Source organism: Molothrus ater, chromosome 14 (genome assembly GCF_012460135.2).
Source record: "Molothrus ater isolate BHLD 08-10-18 breed brown headed cowbird chromosome 14, BPBGC_Mater_1.1, whole genome shotgun sequence".
NCBI lineage: Eukaryota > Metazoa > Chordata > Aves > Passeriformes > Icteridae > Molothrus > Molothrus ater.
In genome coordinates, this window is record NC_050491.2 from 12,683,565 (window position 1) to 12,703,023 (window position 19,459).

The window sequence follows — 19,459 nt, forward strand, 5'->3', positions numbered from 1 at the left end:
TCCATTAACTTTAATAATTAATTCTATACATGGAAATTTTTCTTTAAATCATGCTCATAATGGCACTGGTTATATATGAAAAAAAAAAATCTGGAAGAGGGGAGCACATGCCTTCCCTGAAGTGAGCAGCATGTCTCATCCCTACCCGTATGGTTTAGTTTACAAGCTCACGTCAGAGAGCCAACTTCACACACAAAACAAAATAAAAGCAGGAACACAACTTTTGATCATCCTACATTGATGTTTACTCTTGTTTCCTGCAGCCCCAGGTGACAAATCTGTCCTTTATATACTGGAAGTCTCTTATGCTATTAACAAAATCAACTGGACATGCTTAAAACTGACGGGAGGTCTCTGCATTGGTGGCCTGTACCAAACTAAGGAATAATAATTAGTGAGCAATTAGTTGTAAAATGATAAATATAAATTCAGAAGTGTTTTTGTTTTCTGACCAGAAATGCCCAAAACCAGGAGAATTTACAAGCAACTTTCTTACATATGAACACTTATGCCAAGAAGGGAGATGCTGGAGCAGGCAGCAGCTCTGAACATAAGGGCTTTTGTTCCACCAATCTCAGAGCTCTGAAGAAGTTTTATTTTTTTTTTTCCTTCAGTTAACTCTGCTGGCCTGCCAGCTGGGTATGAGCCAGAAAGGTTATCCAGTCAGACCCTACTGCGATATATTTACAATGGTAGTGCATCTAAGGTTTGTTTATTTCGGGATTAAAATTCAAATGGCTAGAACCATTTAAATAATTAAAGGGCAATCAGAAAATGCCATGAAACCAAACAAATCAGGAAAAGTCATGGAAACCATCAGCAATATTTAATTCAGAAATTCTCTTTGTTAGGGAACTTTGCTGAAAGAAAACAGCTGGATGTAGTTCAACCCTCTAAATTAAAAACAATCTAACAAGGTCTATAGGGATAACTCTTTCAGCTACATATTGGAGACCAGATTCACTTATACCAAGTAAAAGCAATAGCACTCAAAGCTAGAAAGGAAATTCCTCAGAAATGAGGTAGTTTCTAAGTATCAGCACATTTTCCAATTCCTCGCAAGGCAACTTAGCTATTTACAATCCATTTTTTCCCACACATAAATTTATAATTTTTTCAATTTTATGGTTCCATGATTTATTTTCTAAAGAAAAATAATCTAACCAGAATATCCCTAACTCTACTAACATCATGTTTTAATAAATAACTGGCTACTTCTAGTAAAATTAAGCCTCCAGGATTATTTATACCAGCCAAGAATACTTTGTCTTTATAGCTTTGCAGAAATTTGGTGTGAAAATAAAGTTGAGTATAATGCTGACCCTGAGCTAACAAGTAATTAATGCTTCAATATAAAAATAGAAAATTATCCTTTATGACACAAAGGTGGAATAGAGCAAACCTTTTCTTTCAGAATTGCTTTCCTGCCCAGATCCAGGCATCCAGCCAGACCTAAAGGCTATCCAAAGCAGGAAGAGACGTGCAGAATAATTTTGAGTCTTTCCAAAGACGTTGCTTTTGCTAAACTCTTTTAAAAATTATTTCATCTCTTTTCTTAAAAATATACATTTCTTTTATTTGTGAGTTGTTGTTCACCACAACATTGTTCCAACTCCAACAGCAGAAGGAGAGAGAGGAAGGTGTCTCAGGTAGTGCCGAAAAGCCAGAGGTGCTGGGCATCAGATTCCAGGAGACCAAACACACCCAGAGTGAGGCATCTTCAGCCCTGCCAGCTCTTGCTTCCATGTACCTGCAACAGTGCCTGCTCCTTCTCTTTTGCCCCCATCAGAGAGGAAACAAAACTCTTGCAAAAACAAACCCAACCCCTCCCCACCTGCCCTCCCACACAGGATTCCTTAGAACCAGAACCGAGAGCATTAAAAAATCAATCCAGCATTCAGCTAACAAACGTGCAGACAAGACACAAGTTGGCATTTGGAGCTGTGAGACCACAAGTTGTTTCCAACTGAACAAGTTTAATGCCTCATTCCCACGGGGGATGCACGTTGGGAACTGACCCACAGGAGTTACAGCTGATTGCAAGGATCCTGGGGAGCAAAGGACAGCTCTTCTCAGTGTCTGCAGAATGGGAATTCTCTGTAGTCCCTTCCAATTTAACCAAACCTCCTGTAAAGCAAGTACAACCTGCTCCTGGCATGGATGCCCTAAGCAAACGGGGCCCTTGGCACGATGACCAGTTCTGCCTTCACCTTCTGTTTTAGCACATAATAAAGACAAATGACTTCCACTTCTCTCCAGATAAGGCAACTAACATAATGTGGATAAATGGGAAGTTAACTACATGAAACATTTTCTGCTTGTTGGGCAATTATTTTTTCCTCATAAGATAACATGATAAATAAAACCTGCTTCTGTACAGATATTTCTCATTTCAGAAACACATACTTGTTACAGGCCAAGAGAAGACCCTGGGGTTTTTGTTTTCGTAAGAAATACAGTAAAAGAAAAAAAAAAAAGAAGTCATAAAGACACAAATGCAGAGCTAACTACAGGCTTGTATATACATTTTTGTTATCCACCTCTAACATGGACTCTTGGTGAACAGGATAGACTGATACTTCCCATTCCTGTTATTCCCAGGATAGCAAGGGAAAAAAAAAATCAGTATCTTAAAACCAGTGGCAACATAGTAAAAACTGTACACTGTTGTCCATTAACTTAAAAAGCAAAGTCTCTAGATGGTATAAAAGTGAAAGCAGGTGCCTTCTACCTTTGATAATAAAAGTCTTTTCCCCTCCCCCTATGCTGCACAATTATCTCCATTGTCTTTGCATGGCCAAAAACAAAATGCTAAGGAGCAAGGCTGCTTGTGATAGACCACTTCTGGTGGCAGCAGAAGAAGTGTTCACGGTCTTGTCGCTCTTGTTGGAGCTGCCGGTGACCTCGGTGGCGTTGAACTCAAACTCTGGGGAGCACTGCTGGAGCTCACAGCCGCTGCCGCTCTCCTCCCCGCTGCTCTCCTCACCTGGGGAAACAAACACGCCTGCTGTGCTCCTCTGCTGCCTGCACAAGGTAGCAGGGGCAAAAGGAAAGTGTGGCTGTTCTGGTGTTCATGAGAGGTAAGCGTGGGTCCCCTGGTTAATGTGATTTCTGTGTGCAGTCATTATGTCTGGGCGATGGGTGCAGCCCAGAAAGTCAATCACATCCTGGGCTGCACCCAGAGCACTGTGAGCAGCAGGTCAAGGGAGGGGATTCACCCCCTTTACTCCACTCATGAGACTCCACATGGAGTTCTGCATCCAGCTCTGGGGCCCCCAGCATAGGAAGGGTCTGCTGGAGAGAGTCCAGAGAAGGACACAGAAATACTCAGAGGCTGGAACACCTTTTCTATGAGGACAGACTGAGAGAGCTGGGATTGTTGCATTAAGACAAGGGGTAATGGTTTTAAACTAAAAGAAAGTAGATTTAGATTAGATATAAGGAAGAAATGGTTTTATGATGAGGGTGGTGAAACACTGTGGCACAGGCTGCTCAGAGAGGTGGTAGGTTCCCCATCTCTGGAAAGGCTCAAGGTCAGGCTGGTTGGATGAGGCTCTGAGCAGCCTGATGTAGTAGATGATGTCCCAGCTCATTGCAGGGTGATGCAATGATGACCTTTAAAGGTCCCTTCTAACCCAAACCACTCTATGGCTTTGTGGGAACAGCCCTCTTCACACAGCCTGTCGGAGAGGCCGGTTCCTACCCTCCTCACTAACACGCTTACCCACAGCTGAAGCTTAACCAGCTACCCATGTTAGCATGAAATCCAATTAAAAGGGAAAGAAGAAAAAGCAAAAGGCAAACAACAGCAAACATACTTATGTCAATGAAGTCGACGTCGTTGCCGCTGTAGGCATTCTTCAGCTTGTTGGTCATCACCCGCAGAGCCATGATCTGCCGGCGAATCACCATGTCTGGCTTGGTAATGTCCACTTCAACCTCTGGGTTATTCACTTGACTTGCTAAACCATTTCCAGTCACTGCAAAGTCGTACCTGAAAAGAAACCATTCCTGCTGGTACCAGAGGTGCAGCTCAGCAGGGTCCTGAGGACACCATGGGAACTCTGCAGTGCCATCCCTGCTTTCAGCTGGGGTAACATTCTGAGCCCAACAGCATCTTTCCACATGCTACACCTCACACAGCCCTTCTTACCCCATCTCCCTTCCCTGCACTCTCTGTAGCATGTGGAATGAAGTACTGTTTTCATTTACACTGTGCCACATGGGCAGGGGAATGACAATTTTCTCCCCAACTTGAAAAGGAAAGGAAGATCTGGGGTTTATATTAATAATGGCTTTCAACAGCATAAATCAGCTGGCTGCAGAGCAATACAAGGGGCTGAGATGCCTTGATGCCAGTCACATGACACTTTTGGGAACACAACCTTTGAGACCATGGTTATCCCACAGAAACCTATAGTAACTGTTGGAGGTAAGAGTGTGTCATTCTGACTTTAAGTAATGGATCTTAACCATCAAGCTGGGATATTAAATGTGTGCTTCTCACCATGCAGACATGAGATGCAATTTCCCTAATAACCCCAGCAGGAGAAACATCTGTGATGCTGAAGATGAGATCCTGCAGCTCCATATATCAGAGAAGGGGAGAGCCAAGATGCTCAGCTCCAGAAGGTGTACATGCTCAGGTCTGAACACTTGTACAGCCTCCTGGTTTAAAAGAGAGGCTGAGCAACAAAACCCAACAGAATACATTTCCTGACACAGCTATTTGGAGTATCATCTTATACAGCAGGGATAGGACATTCCCCTTTCCTCCAACTACCTTGCTAGAAAGATCATTTTAACTGAAGAAGACATTACCTTTCTTAGTAGGATGCCAACATCAGTATCACAAGAGAGAGAAAAGCCTTTAGCACAGTCTACTGATCCTGGACACCAGGATGTTGTCATACTCTGAAAAGCTTGCTCAAACCCTGTCCTATATATGGGAGTGACAATGACAATGATAACTGGTAGTGACAGTTTTGTTATTATTTGTCATCAATATTATATGTTTCAAAGAAGTCTGAGACCAAAGTGTGGAAGACTACCAAACTTCTACCTTATTGGAGTCATGGAGAAAATAGTAAAGCAAATTATCTTGCTCAACCCACATAGGATATCCAGCCTGCCCTGTCTCCTTGCCAAGTGCTGCCAAGTCTCCATCTCCCCTCGATACTGGTGCCCCTGCACACACTGGGGGTATCTGCTATGAAAAGCCCATAGAGGCTGCTGATAAACAAGATTTCAGGAGGCAGGGCCACTTCTTGTCACATACACCCAAAACACTGCCCTAGCAAAGTATGGCAGAGTTTTAGGCACACACAAAACAGTGCAAAAGTTATGAGGTCTGGCTTAGTGCTGTGTCCCAAAACTATCAAGGGCAGAACCTGCTTTTACTTAGAAAAACTGCTGGAAAACCCCAGACAACTGCTTTTTTGCCTTTTTTTTTAATGGAACATCTTGGATTGTGCTTATTTCCTCAGTAAGCAAACAAGAAAAAAAAGAGAAACTTTTATTTCCAAAATAAAAGTTAAACAGTTACATAAACCATATGACAGAAAAACTCTGGCTTACTCATGTGTTGGCAATTTCTTCCTTACAAGTAAAAAAAAGATTCTGTAACTCTTTTTTCCATAGAAAGTGTGAATGAAACCACTGCCCCCCTTGTGCCACTGACCTCAGCACTGGAGAAGGTCTCCACCCTCCATCACCCCCTGCCCTTGCTCAAGAAAGAAACCAGTTCCTGGTGGAAACACCAACTGGGGACACTGGGGCAACAGCACAGTCAGACAACACAAGCACCTCTGCTCTGTGGCTGGGATACAGGATTTTTACAAATCTCCCTAGTTCCATGAACAACTAGTAAGGGGCTGAAGTCCAAGGAGAGATGACCTGTTTGGGTATCCACACTCTGCTCCCTCCTCTAAAAGAAACTCCCCCCATGTAGAGCTTGGACAACACTTTGGTGCTACATTCCAGCTCTCCCATCTACAAAAACTAAAGGGGTAATGGCAGCAGCCTGTCTTGGGCAAGCTGGGATCACTCCTGTAGGAAAAAAAGGCTCAGGGAGTGGGATCAGGACACAGGGAAAGTCTGGGGTGAAAGGGAAAGGGTTAACCAGGGGTGGCAGCATCACCAAACCTGCTCTTGGCGCTTCCATTCCAGCACTCATTCTCATTGACAGTGCCTACAGACATCTTTTCATCATTGCAAATGTTGCCAGGGAGAGATGACCAAAATTTTTTGGCTTGTTTCAGCTTCTCTTTCACATCAGTAACCTATTAAATAAAATAAAAAAAGGAACACAAGACATAATCCAGAATACCAAACGTTCAGTAAAAGTGAAGTTGAGAAGGTTTTTTTCATCACAACAGACATGTACAAGCCAGATCTTCAGGCTGTGAGTTTTGATAGTTGATTTACTTTTTTAATACAAAATTAAACACTGCTCCTCAAACACATATTATTCATAAGCCAAGCTTTTAACACAGGCACTTCTCTGACATAGAAGCGCTGAGGTAATTAATGTCTAGAGCTATGGGCAGATTACACCCCTTAAAGAGTTTTAAGACGGCCAAGGAATATTAAGAAAGCCTATCAATTAAAAATGGTGAATTATACACTGTGGTACCCGAGTATGGAGCACCTGTGTGGCACCAGCAGGACCAGGCACTCACCAGTCGGTCCAGGCTCGTGCCAGCAGCTGTGGTGGGTCGCTCCTCTGGGTTGTAGGGTCTGAAACGAGCAGTGAAACCACCTTCAGACACAGAGCGAGCAGTCCGGCCTTGGGCAAGTGTTTTTGGCTGGCCACATCCCTGGAAAACCTGTGTGAGAGAAGGAAAGGATTTTATGAAGTAAGAGGTCACAAGAGCCTCCCTTTCCCATGCTCCAATGCAGCCCCCGCCCAAAATAACACATTAGCTTTATATATACTTGAAAGGGCATTCAAGAAAAAACATATTGACAAGAATAGGGAAATAAAACACATTAAATAAAAAAATCCCAAGTGTCCTCTTGGCCTACTTACCTTCTGAGACACCTGCATACTGTTCTCCTGCATGTTCATGATCGCATCTGAAATTTTCACATCAATGGGGTCCATGACAGACTCAATGTTGAAGGGTCCCTCCAGCCTCTCTGCTACCAGCAGCATTGAATCTAACACAGAGAGAGAAAAGCAAAGGTTTGTAATGGAGGAGAATCTACCACACAGACAGAAAAACAAAGGTTTTTAATGCAGGAGCTTCAGGAATAAGAGTTAAGAACTACACCAGTTTGAGCACATGGACATTGACCACTGCAGTGTCACCTCTGACCAGCACACATCTCCAGGAAACATTTTGCTCAGTTCCCAGAGCCTACACCTTCACCAGGCTCTTAGAGGCTGCCAGCACCAAACCACAGGCTCATGTACATCAAAAGCCATCACAGCCTGCCAACAGCAGCCTGTAATCAGCTCCTCCCATCAGAACAAGCATTACTAACACTCTCCTTTCCATGCTCGTTTATTAAAGGTTGCCTTGTGTCATTTGTTTTTCAAGACTGCTTTCAAAGCCATCAGCTTCCTCATGCTGGTCTTGAGTACAAGGCACCAACATGCAAGGGTCCAAGACAATCCTTGATACCATCTTTCCCTTATGGAGAGCTACAGGCTTTTTCCTGCCTGGGAAGCCAAGGGATTGCAATTCCTAGCACCACATGGACAATTTGCACAAGGGAGGGAGTCTGTGTGAGAGCAGGGTGAATGCTGTGCACTCATGATGTATTTGGCACATCTCTAAGAAAGGGGAGATGGAAAGTCTCTGAGCCAACACCAGGTCACTCCTCCTGTGCTAACATGCACGTCCTCATCAAATGCATCACTGAACACAGCAGCTACTGGACCCTGCACTACTTCCTCTGGGAAATTATTACAGGCATTAAGGCTTTCCCCCTGCACTGCATTTAAGCCCTCTCTCTGGTTCTCCCCTACAAGGTGCCTCCAGGAATACACCTGGCACTGAGCTCTTGTCTCTTCTCACCCATCACAACCTTAATTTACTGTTAGTTTCACTGCAGTCCCCCAACCCCAAAACATTTGCTGGTCTCCTCTCCTGCATCACTTCATGATGCTCTGCCACAAACTCATCTTTTTCCAGTTGCATGTAATTCCTCAATTTTTCCTAGCCTAAGTGACAAGGACAGAACAGCCCCTCTGGCCCCAAGGAGCTCCTCCCTGCTCCTAAGATATGCCTGGTTCCTTCCATTAACGAGAAATGGGCGTTTCACACTCAGTCTATTCATCTTTCTCATGACATTCATCCTCCTCCTAAGTGCAGAAGGTACTTTGCACAAACAGAAAACTTCTGTAGGCTCTGGCTATCTGTTAAATCCCTATAAAGAAACTCTACATACTGAACAATTTAGTAATAGCTCTGCCTGAGTGCCCAAGTCATGTAAAATAAACTATGTTAAAAAAACCACAAATGATGAAAAATATAAAACAAAGATATTTGAGTATGTAAAGTTATTATCATTATTATTAAAAGCAACAACACAACAAATTATAATAATAATCCAACACCATAACCCACAACATGAATTGCAAATGCCTACCTAGCTTGTAAATCCACTTTTAAAAGAAAACTCAATATTCCAAAGATTTGCTGAGTGTTAGTTAAAGGACTATCATTCAATTAACCCCTTCTCACTCAGTCAGCTCCACCAAGGTGTGAGTGTTTAGGGAGTGAGCTCCAGAGGAGCTGGTGGCCCCAGGAAAGACCCTCACTCTGCAGGCACACACCACCAGCATCAGTGACAGAGCTCTGGCAGGGCATGGCTGGAATTTCACCATCAGGGACTACAAACAGGTCTGAACTAAATGCATTAAAAAAAAAAAAAAGAAAAAAAAAGAAAATAGAAAAAAAAGGAAAAAAGAAGGAGACGGTAATAACAAATGAAACAAAGAGTCTTAGACTGTATTGTGGTGGGCTCCAATAAAGTGATGCTTCAAATCTCTGAGTAATGACTGCTAGCATGAATATACCATTGTGCCGGAGGAGAGAAAAATGCTTTTGATGTGCTACCAAATGGAGACTTTTGTAAACAAGTGGAGCACAACTTAAATGTGTTCATCATTGTCAAAGCTTTTGGGGTTTTTCACGCGCATAAAGAACATCCCGGTGCAGTGTGCAGGAAGCCACTCATTTCAAATAAAAATATTATGAGTAGACAGATAATACAACCCACAAAATGCACAGGTTTAAAAAAAAAAAAATCATTCCATTTTGTAACTTCTTAATTCTCTGAGTGGCCAGGAAAGGCCACAGATCAATAAAGTGTTTGTGAAAGACTGAAAGGAAACATAAACCCCAATTCTTCTGGCTGTTTGGCATCTTTGTAAACTTTGAGCCGGGCAGGCCATCCACAAGACCATGGGAATGTAGAGCGAATTGGGCCCTTTGTTAGCAGGGGTGCCATGGCGTTCCATGTATCACAGCCCAGGAATGCAGCCTCTGCTTTGACTGCCCATAGAGAAAATGCATTCGGCCTCCAGCAGAGCTGCCAAAGCTGGCGAGAAAAGATAAGGAAAGGAGTAATTGGAGTTGGGATTGATACTGGCAAGGAACACTAAACGAAATAAACTTTCATTAGAAAGGGGTGGGGAGGAGCAAGGGCTGAGGGTGGGGGGGCTCTGCCTCATCCACAGTTTTGATTTTGGAGGCATCCTGCAAACTTTTACCTCCCAGCAGGAGCTGGCTGGTGTCCCCAGAGCAGTGGTGGCCAGCAGTGGTTCCCTCTGGCAGCCCCGACTGACGCTGCCAAGGCTGGCTGGGGTTCAGGGCGCCGCCAGCACCGCTGCCCGCAGGAGGGGAGGCTCCTGCCCCAGCTCCAGGAGCCAACCTTCTGAGCAACTCAGCTCCCAGAAAAAGATTCTCCGTTATGGGGAGCAGAGAGAGGTTGATTACAAATAACAATTATTTGCCCCAGCTCTCATGCAAAGTAAATGATATTTATAAGCCGCAGGGAGATGGCTCAGCTTTGCTTCACCAAAATCCCCAACTCTGGCAGAGTGAAAAATGTATCCCAGCCATGTATTATAAACACATAGCATGACAAAGACTGTCTCTCTTCCCTGTGATGGGGAGATAGAAGTGGATTTAGGTGAAAAAAAACCAACCAAGACACACCATCTAGCACCATCCCTTAAAGACCCTTTTCCTCTTGCATACATTTGTCCTTGCTACTGGCATTGAGACAATCCTTGGCAACAAAGCACCTCGCTCTCATGAAGGAAAGCAATTCTTTCTCATTGTGCCACCAATAATCAGAAACCCACATCTTCAGCCTCACTGTCTGACTTGAAGAACAAAAGGCAGTTTTCAGTCTTAACCCTAAGATCTGATTTAAAAGGGGAAGGAAGGAGGGGGAAGACCTTGACCATTCATTAACAACAATCTTTTTTTTTTTTTTTTTTTAGCGGGGTGGGGGAAAAAATTCTTTGCACACAAAGTAGTACTCCAGATATGTATATGGAGCCTGAATTCGACATCTTTGAGCAGAGTAAACCTTTGTGGAGAAAAAAAAATCATGAAAAGGCACTGGAGATTAACACTGTTCATTCAGGAAGGTTCCAACCCCCCAACAGCCTGTTTGAAACAAAGTATACCCCTGTCTAATTGGTGTACAATTGTGTCAGGAATAGAGGGAGAAATAATTTAGATAGTTAAAGGGGAGAAAAGAGTACAATTCGGTCATTATTTCATACTCCTCAGCTTTAAACGGTACTTTGGAGAAATAAGGAATTACAAAGTCTTCTTGTCTCAAAAAACCTACAAACTTTACATCCCAGCTTTACATAATTGACTTACTTATAGACCCACTAGCACTAACAAACGTGTATTTCACATTCATATAGACTTGCAGCACTTGCTACAAGTTCTCTGATTTAACTATTTTTAAATTGATTTGATAGGTTCAAAATCTGCTTTTGACTCATAATAAATCATTGCCATAACTTGGCACTTAAACCCACAATGCAAAATCTCATTGGGACCATGGAGGTGGGATTTTGGGATTTTGTGAGGTGGTTTGGGGGAAATTTTTTGGGTGTTATTTCTTTAATTTTTTTAAACCTTTAACCATACACACAAGATATTTGTGGCATATGCCCTGCCCTAAACACCAGATATATTTAATTTAATTTGTCTCAAGTAGCAAACAGAGAGAGAAACCAAAGTCTGGAACATAACCAGCACCTGTTCACTTATTAAATTGTCTAAAGAAAGCACAGCTTAAGTTTTCTGTATCTGTGCTCCACTGCAGCCATCAACCGAGAGTGCAGTAACCAAGCAAATACTGCCAACAAATGTAACAAAGCTTAATACCACACTTAAGTAATGAGTGGGCAAGAAGCCCTTCGGGGAGGAAGCACTGCAAGAAGAAAGCTTTGCTTCCAACCTGGAATCACATGTATTTATTTTGTCTTGTTTAATAATCTTAATTATTGTATGCAGTCCCTGATCAGTCTCGTGTGACAGGGCTCGCCGGCTTCCCCCGAGGTTCGTTTTTAGCTGCATACCACCTACAGCAATTAGCTGCTTGTGCTTTTGTCTGTTTTCTGGCATTATGCCCTTCCCTTTCATGGGATTCTTCTTTTCTACTTGGACTAGATGTTTGCAAGTCTCCTGGCTTTGAGCTATTTCAGCAACAATTGTAGTTGAAATACTTAATATTCTCATGAGAAAGACGGCTCTGAGGACTGGGGGGCTGGGGTGTCAGCCTCCCAGAGAATGACTTGGAAACCCAACTTAGTGTCACATTTAGCTCCCTATATGGAATACACACACAAAAAAATGCCCTCTGAAAATAACACCCTGCACACATTCAGTTGGCATGAGCAGCAAAGTGAAAATCCAGCGCACCAAACAGAGGAAAACAAGTTCTAAGACATAAATGGAGCCTAAAATGTCAGCTAGCAGCAATTTCATTTTTTTTAAATCTTGCAACTTAGTGAAATATTTTATTTCTAACAATCTTTTTTTTTCCATGAGTGGAACGGAAGAGCACCACAGCCTTCTCAGTAGCAGCAGATACTTTACATGTGCACTTCATCACACATTAACTAGAGGGAAGCGACTGCTCCCAAAGGATGCTCAGATCACAGATAAATCAAACCTCCTAAAAAAGCAGCACAAATGAAAACATTTAACATTATCTATTGCCTTTGCCCCAAAATGTGATGCACTGCCAATTCTGATAAGCCTTGACCCAAGGTAGAATTTAACATTTCAGTCTAAATTTTATGTATTGAATGATACTGTGTATAAGCACAGAAGAGAAATAACAAACAGGATGAAGAGGATGGCAAAAGCACTAGCACAGTTTCATACAAGACCTGCTGACATAGCAAAAGGATGGTGGCCAAGCACCAAATGAGCTGTTTAAAAACATATTCAGACATGTCCCATTCAATTTTTTAGTGTAAAATCCAGGCCTACAGCTTTTCCCAAAGCTCTTCATGGCTGGCAAGGAGACTCCCAGGCTGCTGAAGGAGAAAACTGACTTCAGGAAGGACAGCTGTATGGTGACAACAAGGTGTAAGTAGCATAGAAAAACCAGCTTGCACACATGCTTGATCCAGCAAGAAGAAACATTCTGAGCCTACAAGCCCACACCACTTCCATCCTCCTAGAGCTTGCTGCAACAAAAGTCACTGGCACAACATTCTCATTTATTTGAAGGTTAATGTGAATAGCAAAAGGTGTGCTGTACTCAGAGGTGTGTAAGGAAAAGATACTCATCACAGATACATGAAAAACCTGCTACAGCTCAGCACAGCCACTCACAATGCTATTCAGGTGAGGGACACACGACCAGGGCAGACTTACGGGCAGTTTTAACTCATATTGCCTTACCCATAAAGATATTCCACTCGGCATCCAAGTCCCCTTGGTTGGCCAAGCAGCCTCTCATGACATTGAAGCAGTAGTTGTAGCAGGGCTTCACTGACACCAGCCCCCGGCAGTGTGGGCAGTACATCATTTTCAGCAGCGCCCGCGTTCCCTGCGGCGTGGGGTTCACCTTTACCAGAGAAAAAGAAAAAAGAACAAGAAAATTAGCCCTCAGTTACTAAAGCAAAAAAACCTCACACATTTACCCCGAGGTGCATGGGATAGAGCTGTGCAGAAGAGATGCAGTGGGGTCACGCATTGTGGCTGGTCCCTGCTTATGTGCTCCAGAGATGTGGGGAACAGATGAAGGGGTCTGGGTCTGGCTCACCTCCTCGGGGGTATCTGTCACTCCAGGGGACACAGACAGCCCCCATCTCTGCAAAACATTATTTGTACCATGTAGGACACCCTGTAGGACGTGGGACCCCTCCCAGGGCTCCAAGGACAGGCACTCCAAGGGGACAGGCAGCACTCAGGAAGCTCAGGGAAGGCAGTAAAATGCACCCAAGTCAAAAGATGTCACACAAAGCTGCACTCTCTGAGCCCTGCTGCAAACACATGCTGAAGATGATGATGCTGGGATACTTCAGGAAAAAGCGGGACATCAAGATGGGATGTCTGACATGATCCCTGCATGCCCTCCTCCTCAGCGGGGCTGTGGCTCTTCCTGGACTATCGCCCAGCAGGGCCCTCCAGCACAGAGACCAGCTCCTTTATATCACATTCAAGTCCCTCAACACAGCATTTACATGACAGATAGCCGGGTTCATTTACACTCAGCACTCATCACGCTCAGTAACACCATTCCCCACACCCCAAGGAGGTGGCAGCTACAACCCTGCAGCTGAGGACAAGCCGGGAGGACCCTCAAAGCCATGGTGCAGCCGCTGGGCGTGCGAGTGGAGCTGTCTGCAGCAGGCACGTCACCCCTGAGCCCTCAACAGGGCTGTTTTCCAAAGTGACTCATGATCATTCATGTTTGATTCACCCTCTGGCCCAGCTTCAAAACATTCATTGAAACCATCTCCATCCAGCCAGTCCAAGGAGCATTAGCTCCATCCCAACCACATGGTGGGTCCATCTGAAGTGTTGAACAGAGAAGCTCCCTCAAGAGCAAGTTTAAGTGTTAATTAGCCACATATGAAAATAGAAAATTAAGATACAATCAGAGATTCCCTGATAAAACAGAAATGGTGTCTGGTGTTTTAAACAATGCACCTGAGACTCCTGGTAAGGCATTTAGGGAAGTGGTCTAAAGAGGCTGTGATCCAAGACTGTGCTGGAGGAGACACACAACATCCCTGAGAAAGAGCAAAGTCCCTCAACACAAACAGCTGGAGATGTGGATCCTCGGCCTTCACATGCTGGAGGTCTGGGAACTGACTTCACAGCAGAGGACAATAGACTAAGTGGAGATGAATGTACATGAGAAGGATCTGGTACCACACACATGCTGAGGACCTTACTACTGCCCATCTTAGTGTGAGGACAATGAAGAAACTAAGCCTAATCTTCTGGTGCAAAACCTTGTTGACAGTCCACAAAACTAGGAGGCAACAGATTTTAACAAAAACAAACCAGAAAAGAAAAAGCATCCTATAATCAAGCTGGCTTTGTTAGTAACATCAGCAAAATTTTAAACCCTCTTTTCTTATGGAAAGAGATTACAGATAAAGATCTGCTGTGCTTCTGACAACTCAAACCCATGGTTTCTCTTCAGCAGGCAAGTGAACTGGTTAGAGAGACAGAAGGACAGTCTTCTGCAGCTGATGTAGCTCAGCACTGGATTTTTACTGGCCAGCAATGTTCATCAGACAGCACTTTACCCTTCTTTTGTCCACAAAGAGCCTGTATGGCTGAGGAAAAGGAGAACCTATGTAGAAAGCTGTTTGTGGTGGCTGTGGAATCTGATTCAGATGCTCCAGAGCATATACACATTCTATATTTTATATATATATATATATATATATATATATATATATATATTTGGAAGGCACAGTGGGAGCAGGAGCCCCAGCAGAAGGCTCCCTATTGGGACAGCATGGCTTTAAAGGAGAGCTGGATCAAATACTAAGAGCTTAAGCAACAGAAACCAACTAAATCAGATGATTTATAGTTGGAAAACTGGAAACAGACAAATGTAAAGGTATCATCTGCTATCCAGATGGTGCAGTCCTTGCACAACAAAAAAGTGGCAGGGGGAACTAAATAACATCTCGCACCCAGAGACATGAGCTCTGAAGGACGCTCAAGTTTAGTAGTTTAGTTGTTTCTCTGATAAAAATCCCTTCCTGTGTCACTTAGCAGTAGGTGACAGGACCTCCATGCTAAGTCCAGAGGCTTATCAGTTGCTGGCCATTCTAGCACTGCTAGCCCTCAAAGGAGTGCTCTTCATACTCCTCAGGAAGAAAAATTAGGAAAATGTTGACAGCACGAGCCAGGTGCTAGAGCAGCTTGAAGTGGAATGAGGAGCAGGAGGATTCCCCAACCCCATTGTGGAAAGCTGCAGCTTTCTGAAAGGGATTGCATGGCAGCATGCTGCAAAAAGCCCCCTGCAGATCCATGACCCAGGAGGCCCCTTCCCATCTTAGGTTCCCACCTCGTTCCATGAGCGCCGAGTGGCTGCAGCCCCGCAGCATCCCCCGCTTTGATATTCCATAGGGGTAGATCTTTATGAATCCCAGCAGATGCAGGGGAAACTGAAGCTGCTTTCCTGCATTCCACAGCAGGCAATTTGCAATGGTCACTTGGATCAGGTCCTTTGAGCAAAGATACAGGATGATTTTAAAGCAAGCGAGGTTTTGCTTCCTTCCTCACATAGGTTTGAGTCCTGCACAGAGCTGAGCAGAAGGTGATCACAAAGGGGTGATGGAAAAGACAAACCCCAGCCTGCAGTGACTGCCAAACGGAGCCCTGCTAGTGATGGATGTAACCCACAGGGAAGCTGTTAGTGTGCAATACAGTTGCAGGTAAAGAGGAAGACAATGGGCAAATTCATCAGTCTAGAATTGGCATTTCATCGTGTCAAAAAGCAACAGGAAGGCACAATCAGGGATCACTCTAAGACAGAGTTGTGGCGAAGGCTATGAGCAATTACACCTCGTTACAACAGTGATAAATGCTTAACTGCTTGAGTATCACTGCAAGAGAACCTTAACCCCTGGCACAGGGCCTGTACCCAGTGCAGACCAGCTCTGGCTCTGTCACTGGGGTGTGCCATATGTTGCATTGGCAATTCTTCACAAGCTTTTAATGTTGGCCCTGCCACGCCAGGTGCAAGCTCTTAAAACGCCATTGTATGTAACAGTAAACCCAGATATGCTTTGTTCTGGGGTTATGTTTATCTTGGAAAGCAATTCAAGTTCATTCAAACTGTACTCTAGAATGACCCTCAAAACCAAGTAATCTCCTTTCTAATAAAGCAGAGTACCAAAGAAAGCTTTATTTGCTGGAGGGGATTTACTCTGGTAGATTTGAGCCCAGGTAGTAGTAGCTGCAGTGCACATACCCTGTAAAAGCTTCTGATAGAAGTAAATGCACTCCAGTCCCTTCCCTTTTATCTTGTAAAATTTATTTCCTTTCCATGGCGTTGCACACCAGTGCAGCAATCCATCACCCTGTGGTTTCATCATGTAAATTACAATTTGTCCATATCTATACGCTTTGTCAAACGTGAAGATTAAAAGCTGCTAACAGATGTGTTTTGGCACCAATCTTCCTACCAAACTTGCTCCTTAAAAATACAGATTTGCACACAATTCACAAAAATTAAGTGAAAAGCAAACAACTCAGAGCTTAATGCAAACATTTCATATCACATTTGTTGGGGTAACGTCACAACTTACATTGACTGGTAAAGGTAAAATCATGTTCCTGTAAAAATGACATGCTCCTGGCATAATAAAATCTGTTTTTTCTTGGTACCTTGTCATACCTGTCCCATTTCAGAGTTTCACATGAGGGAAACTGTTACACCCTTAGCCTTTTCCAACTTGCTGGTAATTGCAGCTGGATGCATTCCTCTGGTAGAAACATCACCACTGAAGTACACACCTATGGAGTGCAATGCCTTATTTACAGGCTACCACAAAACCACCAAAACTCAAGATAAACTGATCTGTGCAAGCAGATAAAGTTCAGAGAAGCAACCAGATTCTTTTTCAACTCCTTCCCAAGGCAAAGAATAGCTGAAGAAGGATGACAGAGCTCCAGCCATGGACAGTCCTGCAGGGAGCTCCCACAGCTGTCAGACAGCCAGGGCTACATTACATTCTCCCATTCTACCCTGAAGTTAACATTAAGAATGTTAATAATAACATTTAAAATCCTGTCAGCTTTAATAACTATTTATAATAACACTGATAACTCAGGCTTTCTTATTTTCCACGCTTACACAACAACAGTTGCCATGCCAGCAGCACAGCTGCCAGAAAACAAAAATCCAAAAATTTGAAAATAAAGGTGATGAAATTACTTTTGTTTTATACTGTGTTTTATTTGCCAAAAGAAAAAAAGAAAAAGAAAGAAGAATGACAGCAATACTGGCTAGAAGACTGAAAAGTCAGTTCCCAGTAACATGGAATGATGATTTCAAAAACATACTCTGAAGCTGCCTGTAAGATGCTCTAAGGTGACCAGTCATCAAGTGAGTTGTCATCGATTTTGGGACCAACACAACCCTACTTGCATCATTTTTTCCTTCTCTCAATGTTGTGCAAGAACCCACAAGAACATCTTGGCACATGCTGGTCCTGACGTTCAGCTCACTGTGAAGCAGAACATCACTTGGGAGGCTCCTGGTTTGCTTCCCCACCCCAAATATTCCAATGAAAGTGTTTTGGAATTAACTACACATTTAGCCAATTTTGCTGGCCTGGTGCTAGAACATTAATAATTTAGACAGCATCTGGTTCAACCACAGATTAAGGCCCCTGAGGTCTTGCATAAGGGAATACATTTAGGAGTGATCTTGGGAACTGCATGACTCTGTGTCTCAACACTTGCTACCCACGGCAGTGTCTGCTGCAGCCTTATCTCGTGCGAGGAAAAGTTCAAGAGTACATCTCTGCTCAGTTCCCTGCTTACAGTGTGCTCCCCCCACTGCAGAAGTGACAGTGCCAAGAGGAAAAGCAGAGCTCCTGAGAGCCACAGCACCAGGCACTCGAGCTGCTGTCTTAACATTCACATGCTTGTCTTCCCCAGCAGCAACCCCTGCCCACAAGGGGCATGGGGGACCTCAGGGTGCCAGCCAGGTGGATGCCTCCCCCTCTGAACACTTACCCAGCAATGCCAGGCTCTGCATCTCCTGCCAATGGTGGCCTTGGGACCAAAGGGCATCATATCAAGCTTGCTCTCTGTAGGAACAAGCCTCTCCCTGCCTCAGACACCACGGATCATGAGGAGTGTTCCGCTTGCTTTAATGAGGAAAGCAGCAGGGATATTTATCTGGGCATTTACAACCAAAACCATCCTTAATTATCCTTCACATTGTTTTCAAAAATAGCAGCAGAACCACAGTGCAGGGCAGAGAAAGAAAAAGCCAAAACCATGCCAGTGGACTGGAGTACTCCTGCATGACACCATCTACTCCAAATCCAGAGTCCTAGCCAGGCACTCCCAGCCCTAAATCTGAGCTGACTGCTGTTCCAGCGTGCTTTGAAGGCCTAGCACAGGCCCTCAGATGGCTGGAACTGAGGCAGATGCAGTCACATTCTTGGCGGGTCTTCTCAGGGTCATCTTTGATGTGGAGAAGTGCTTGGTATTGTTTTCTGCATTGATGTTTGCCCCTGGTATGTGGAAGGAAATGTCCTTGTGCATGGCAGCCCCTTGGTCTGGCCTCAGAGCTTGCAACCTGCTGCCTGGAGAGCACTGTCCCTTTGGAGGTCCCTCTGCTACACACTAAAAGGGCTCCTTAGCTCCTCTGGCTGTTTCTTAGTTACCCACATAGCAGAAGTGCTGCCCTCCTGTCCCTTCCCAATGCATGCAAGCAGCATATTCCATTTCTGTCACTTCCCTGGCAAGGTTGGCTCTTGCCTGAGCAAGATATTGCAGCCTCTGGATATAGGAACATGAAATTTCTTCTGAAAGAGGATTACAGCCACATTCCCCTAAAGTCAAACCAAGGGCAAAAACTGCACAGAGGGAGGTCAGATCTCTGCCTAAACTTTTAGATCCTCAAATGGTAATGACTAGGGGTACAACTTTCACCAAAACCAGATCTTGGTGCCCCACTATTTGTGATGACACGGGCCTTAATTCTTATCCATTCATTGTTTTATTATTTTCATCACTGCTTCTCCTAAGCCAATGGCTGGTCCACATTCACCACCCATGCCAAAAATGACACAAACCACAGCTCAGTTTGCTCATGCAGACCATCAGGTCAGCCAACAGCTCAACCTGTGTTCCACAGGTGCCTCATTCAAGATAAGGGTAAAAAGCCACTGGGCTCACACTCCAGCTTTGGAGCACCTGTGGGAAGGCAATCACCTGTCCCCCTCTGCAATTCTCTTCATTAAAAGTTT

General features: G+C 44.1%; 1 protein-coding gene across 1 annotated transcript in view; it reads right to left on the reverse strand.

Annotated features, from left to right (window-relative positions):
• Positions 1–804: 804 nt before the first annotated feature.
• Positions 805–19,459, reverse strand: part of GPC4 (glypican 4) — a 67,339-nt gene continuing 48,684 nt past the window's right edge. The window contains exons 4-9 of the mRNA XM_036402325.1: positions 12,900–13,065; positions 7,031–7,161; positions 6,681–6,827; positions 6,145–6,281; positions 3,819–3,994; positions 805–2,986 (exon numbers count right to left, since the gene is read on the reverse strand). Of these exons, the coding sequence (XP_036258218.1) occupies positions 2,775–2,986; positions 3,819–3,994; positions 6,145–6,281; positions 6,681–6,827; positions 7,031–7,161; positions 12,900–13,065 (969 nt within the window). The 3' untranslated portion in view covers positions 805–2,774. The remainder of the gene's footprint in view (positions 2,987–3,818; positions 3,995–6,144; positions 6,282–6,680; positions 6,828–7,030; positions 7,162–12,899; positions 13,066–19,459) is intronic.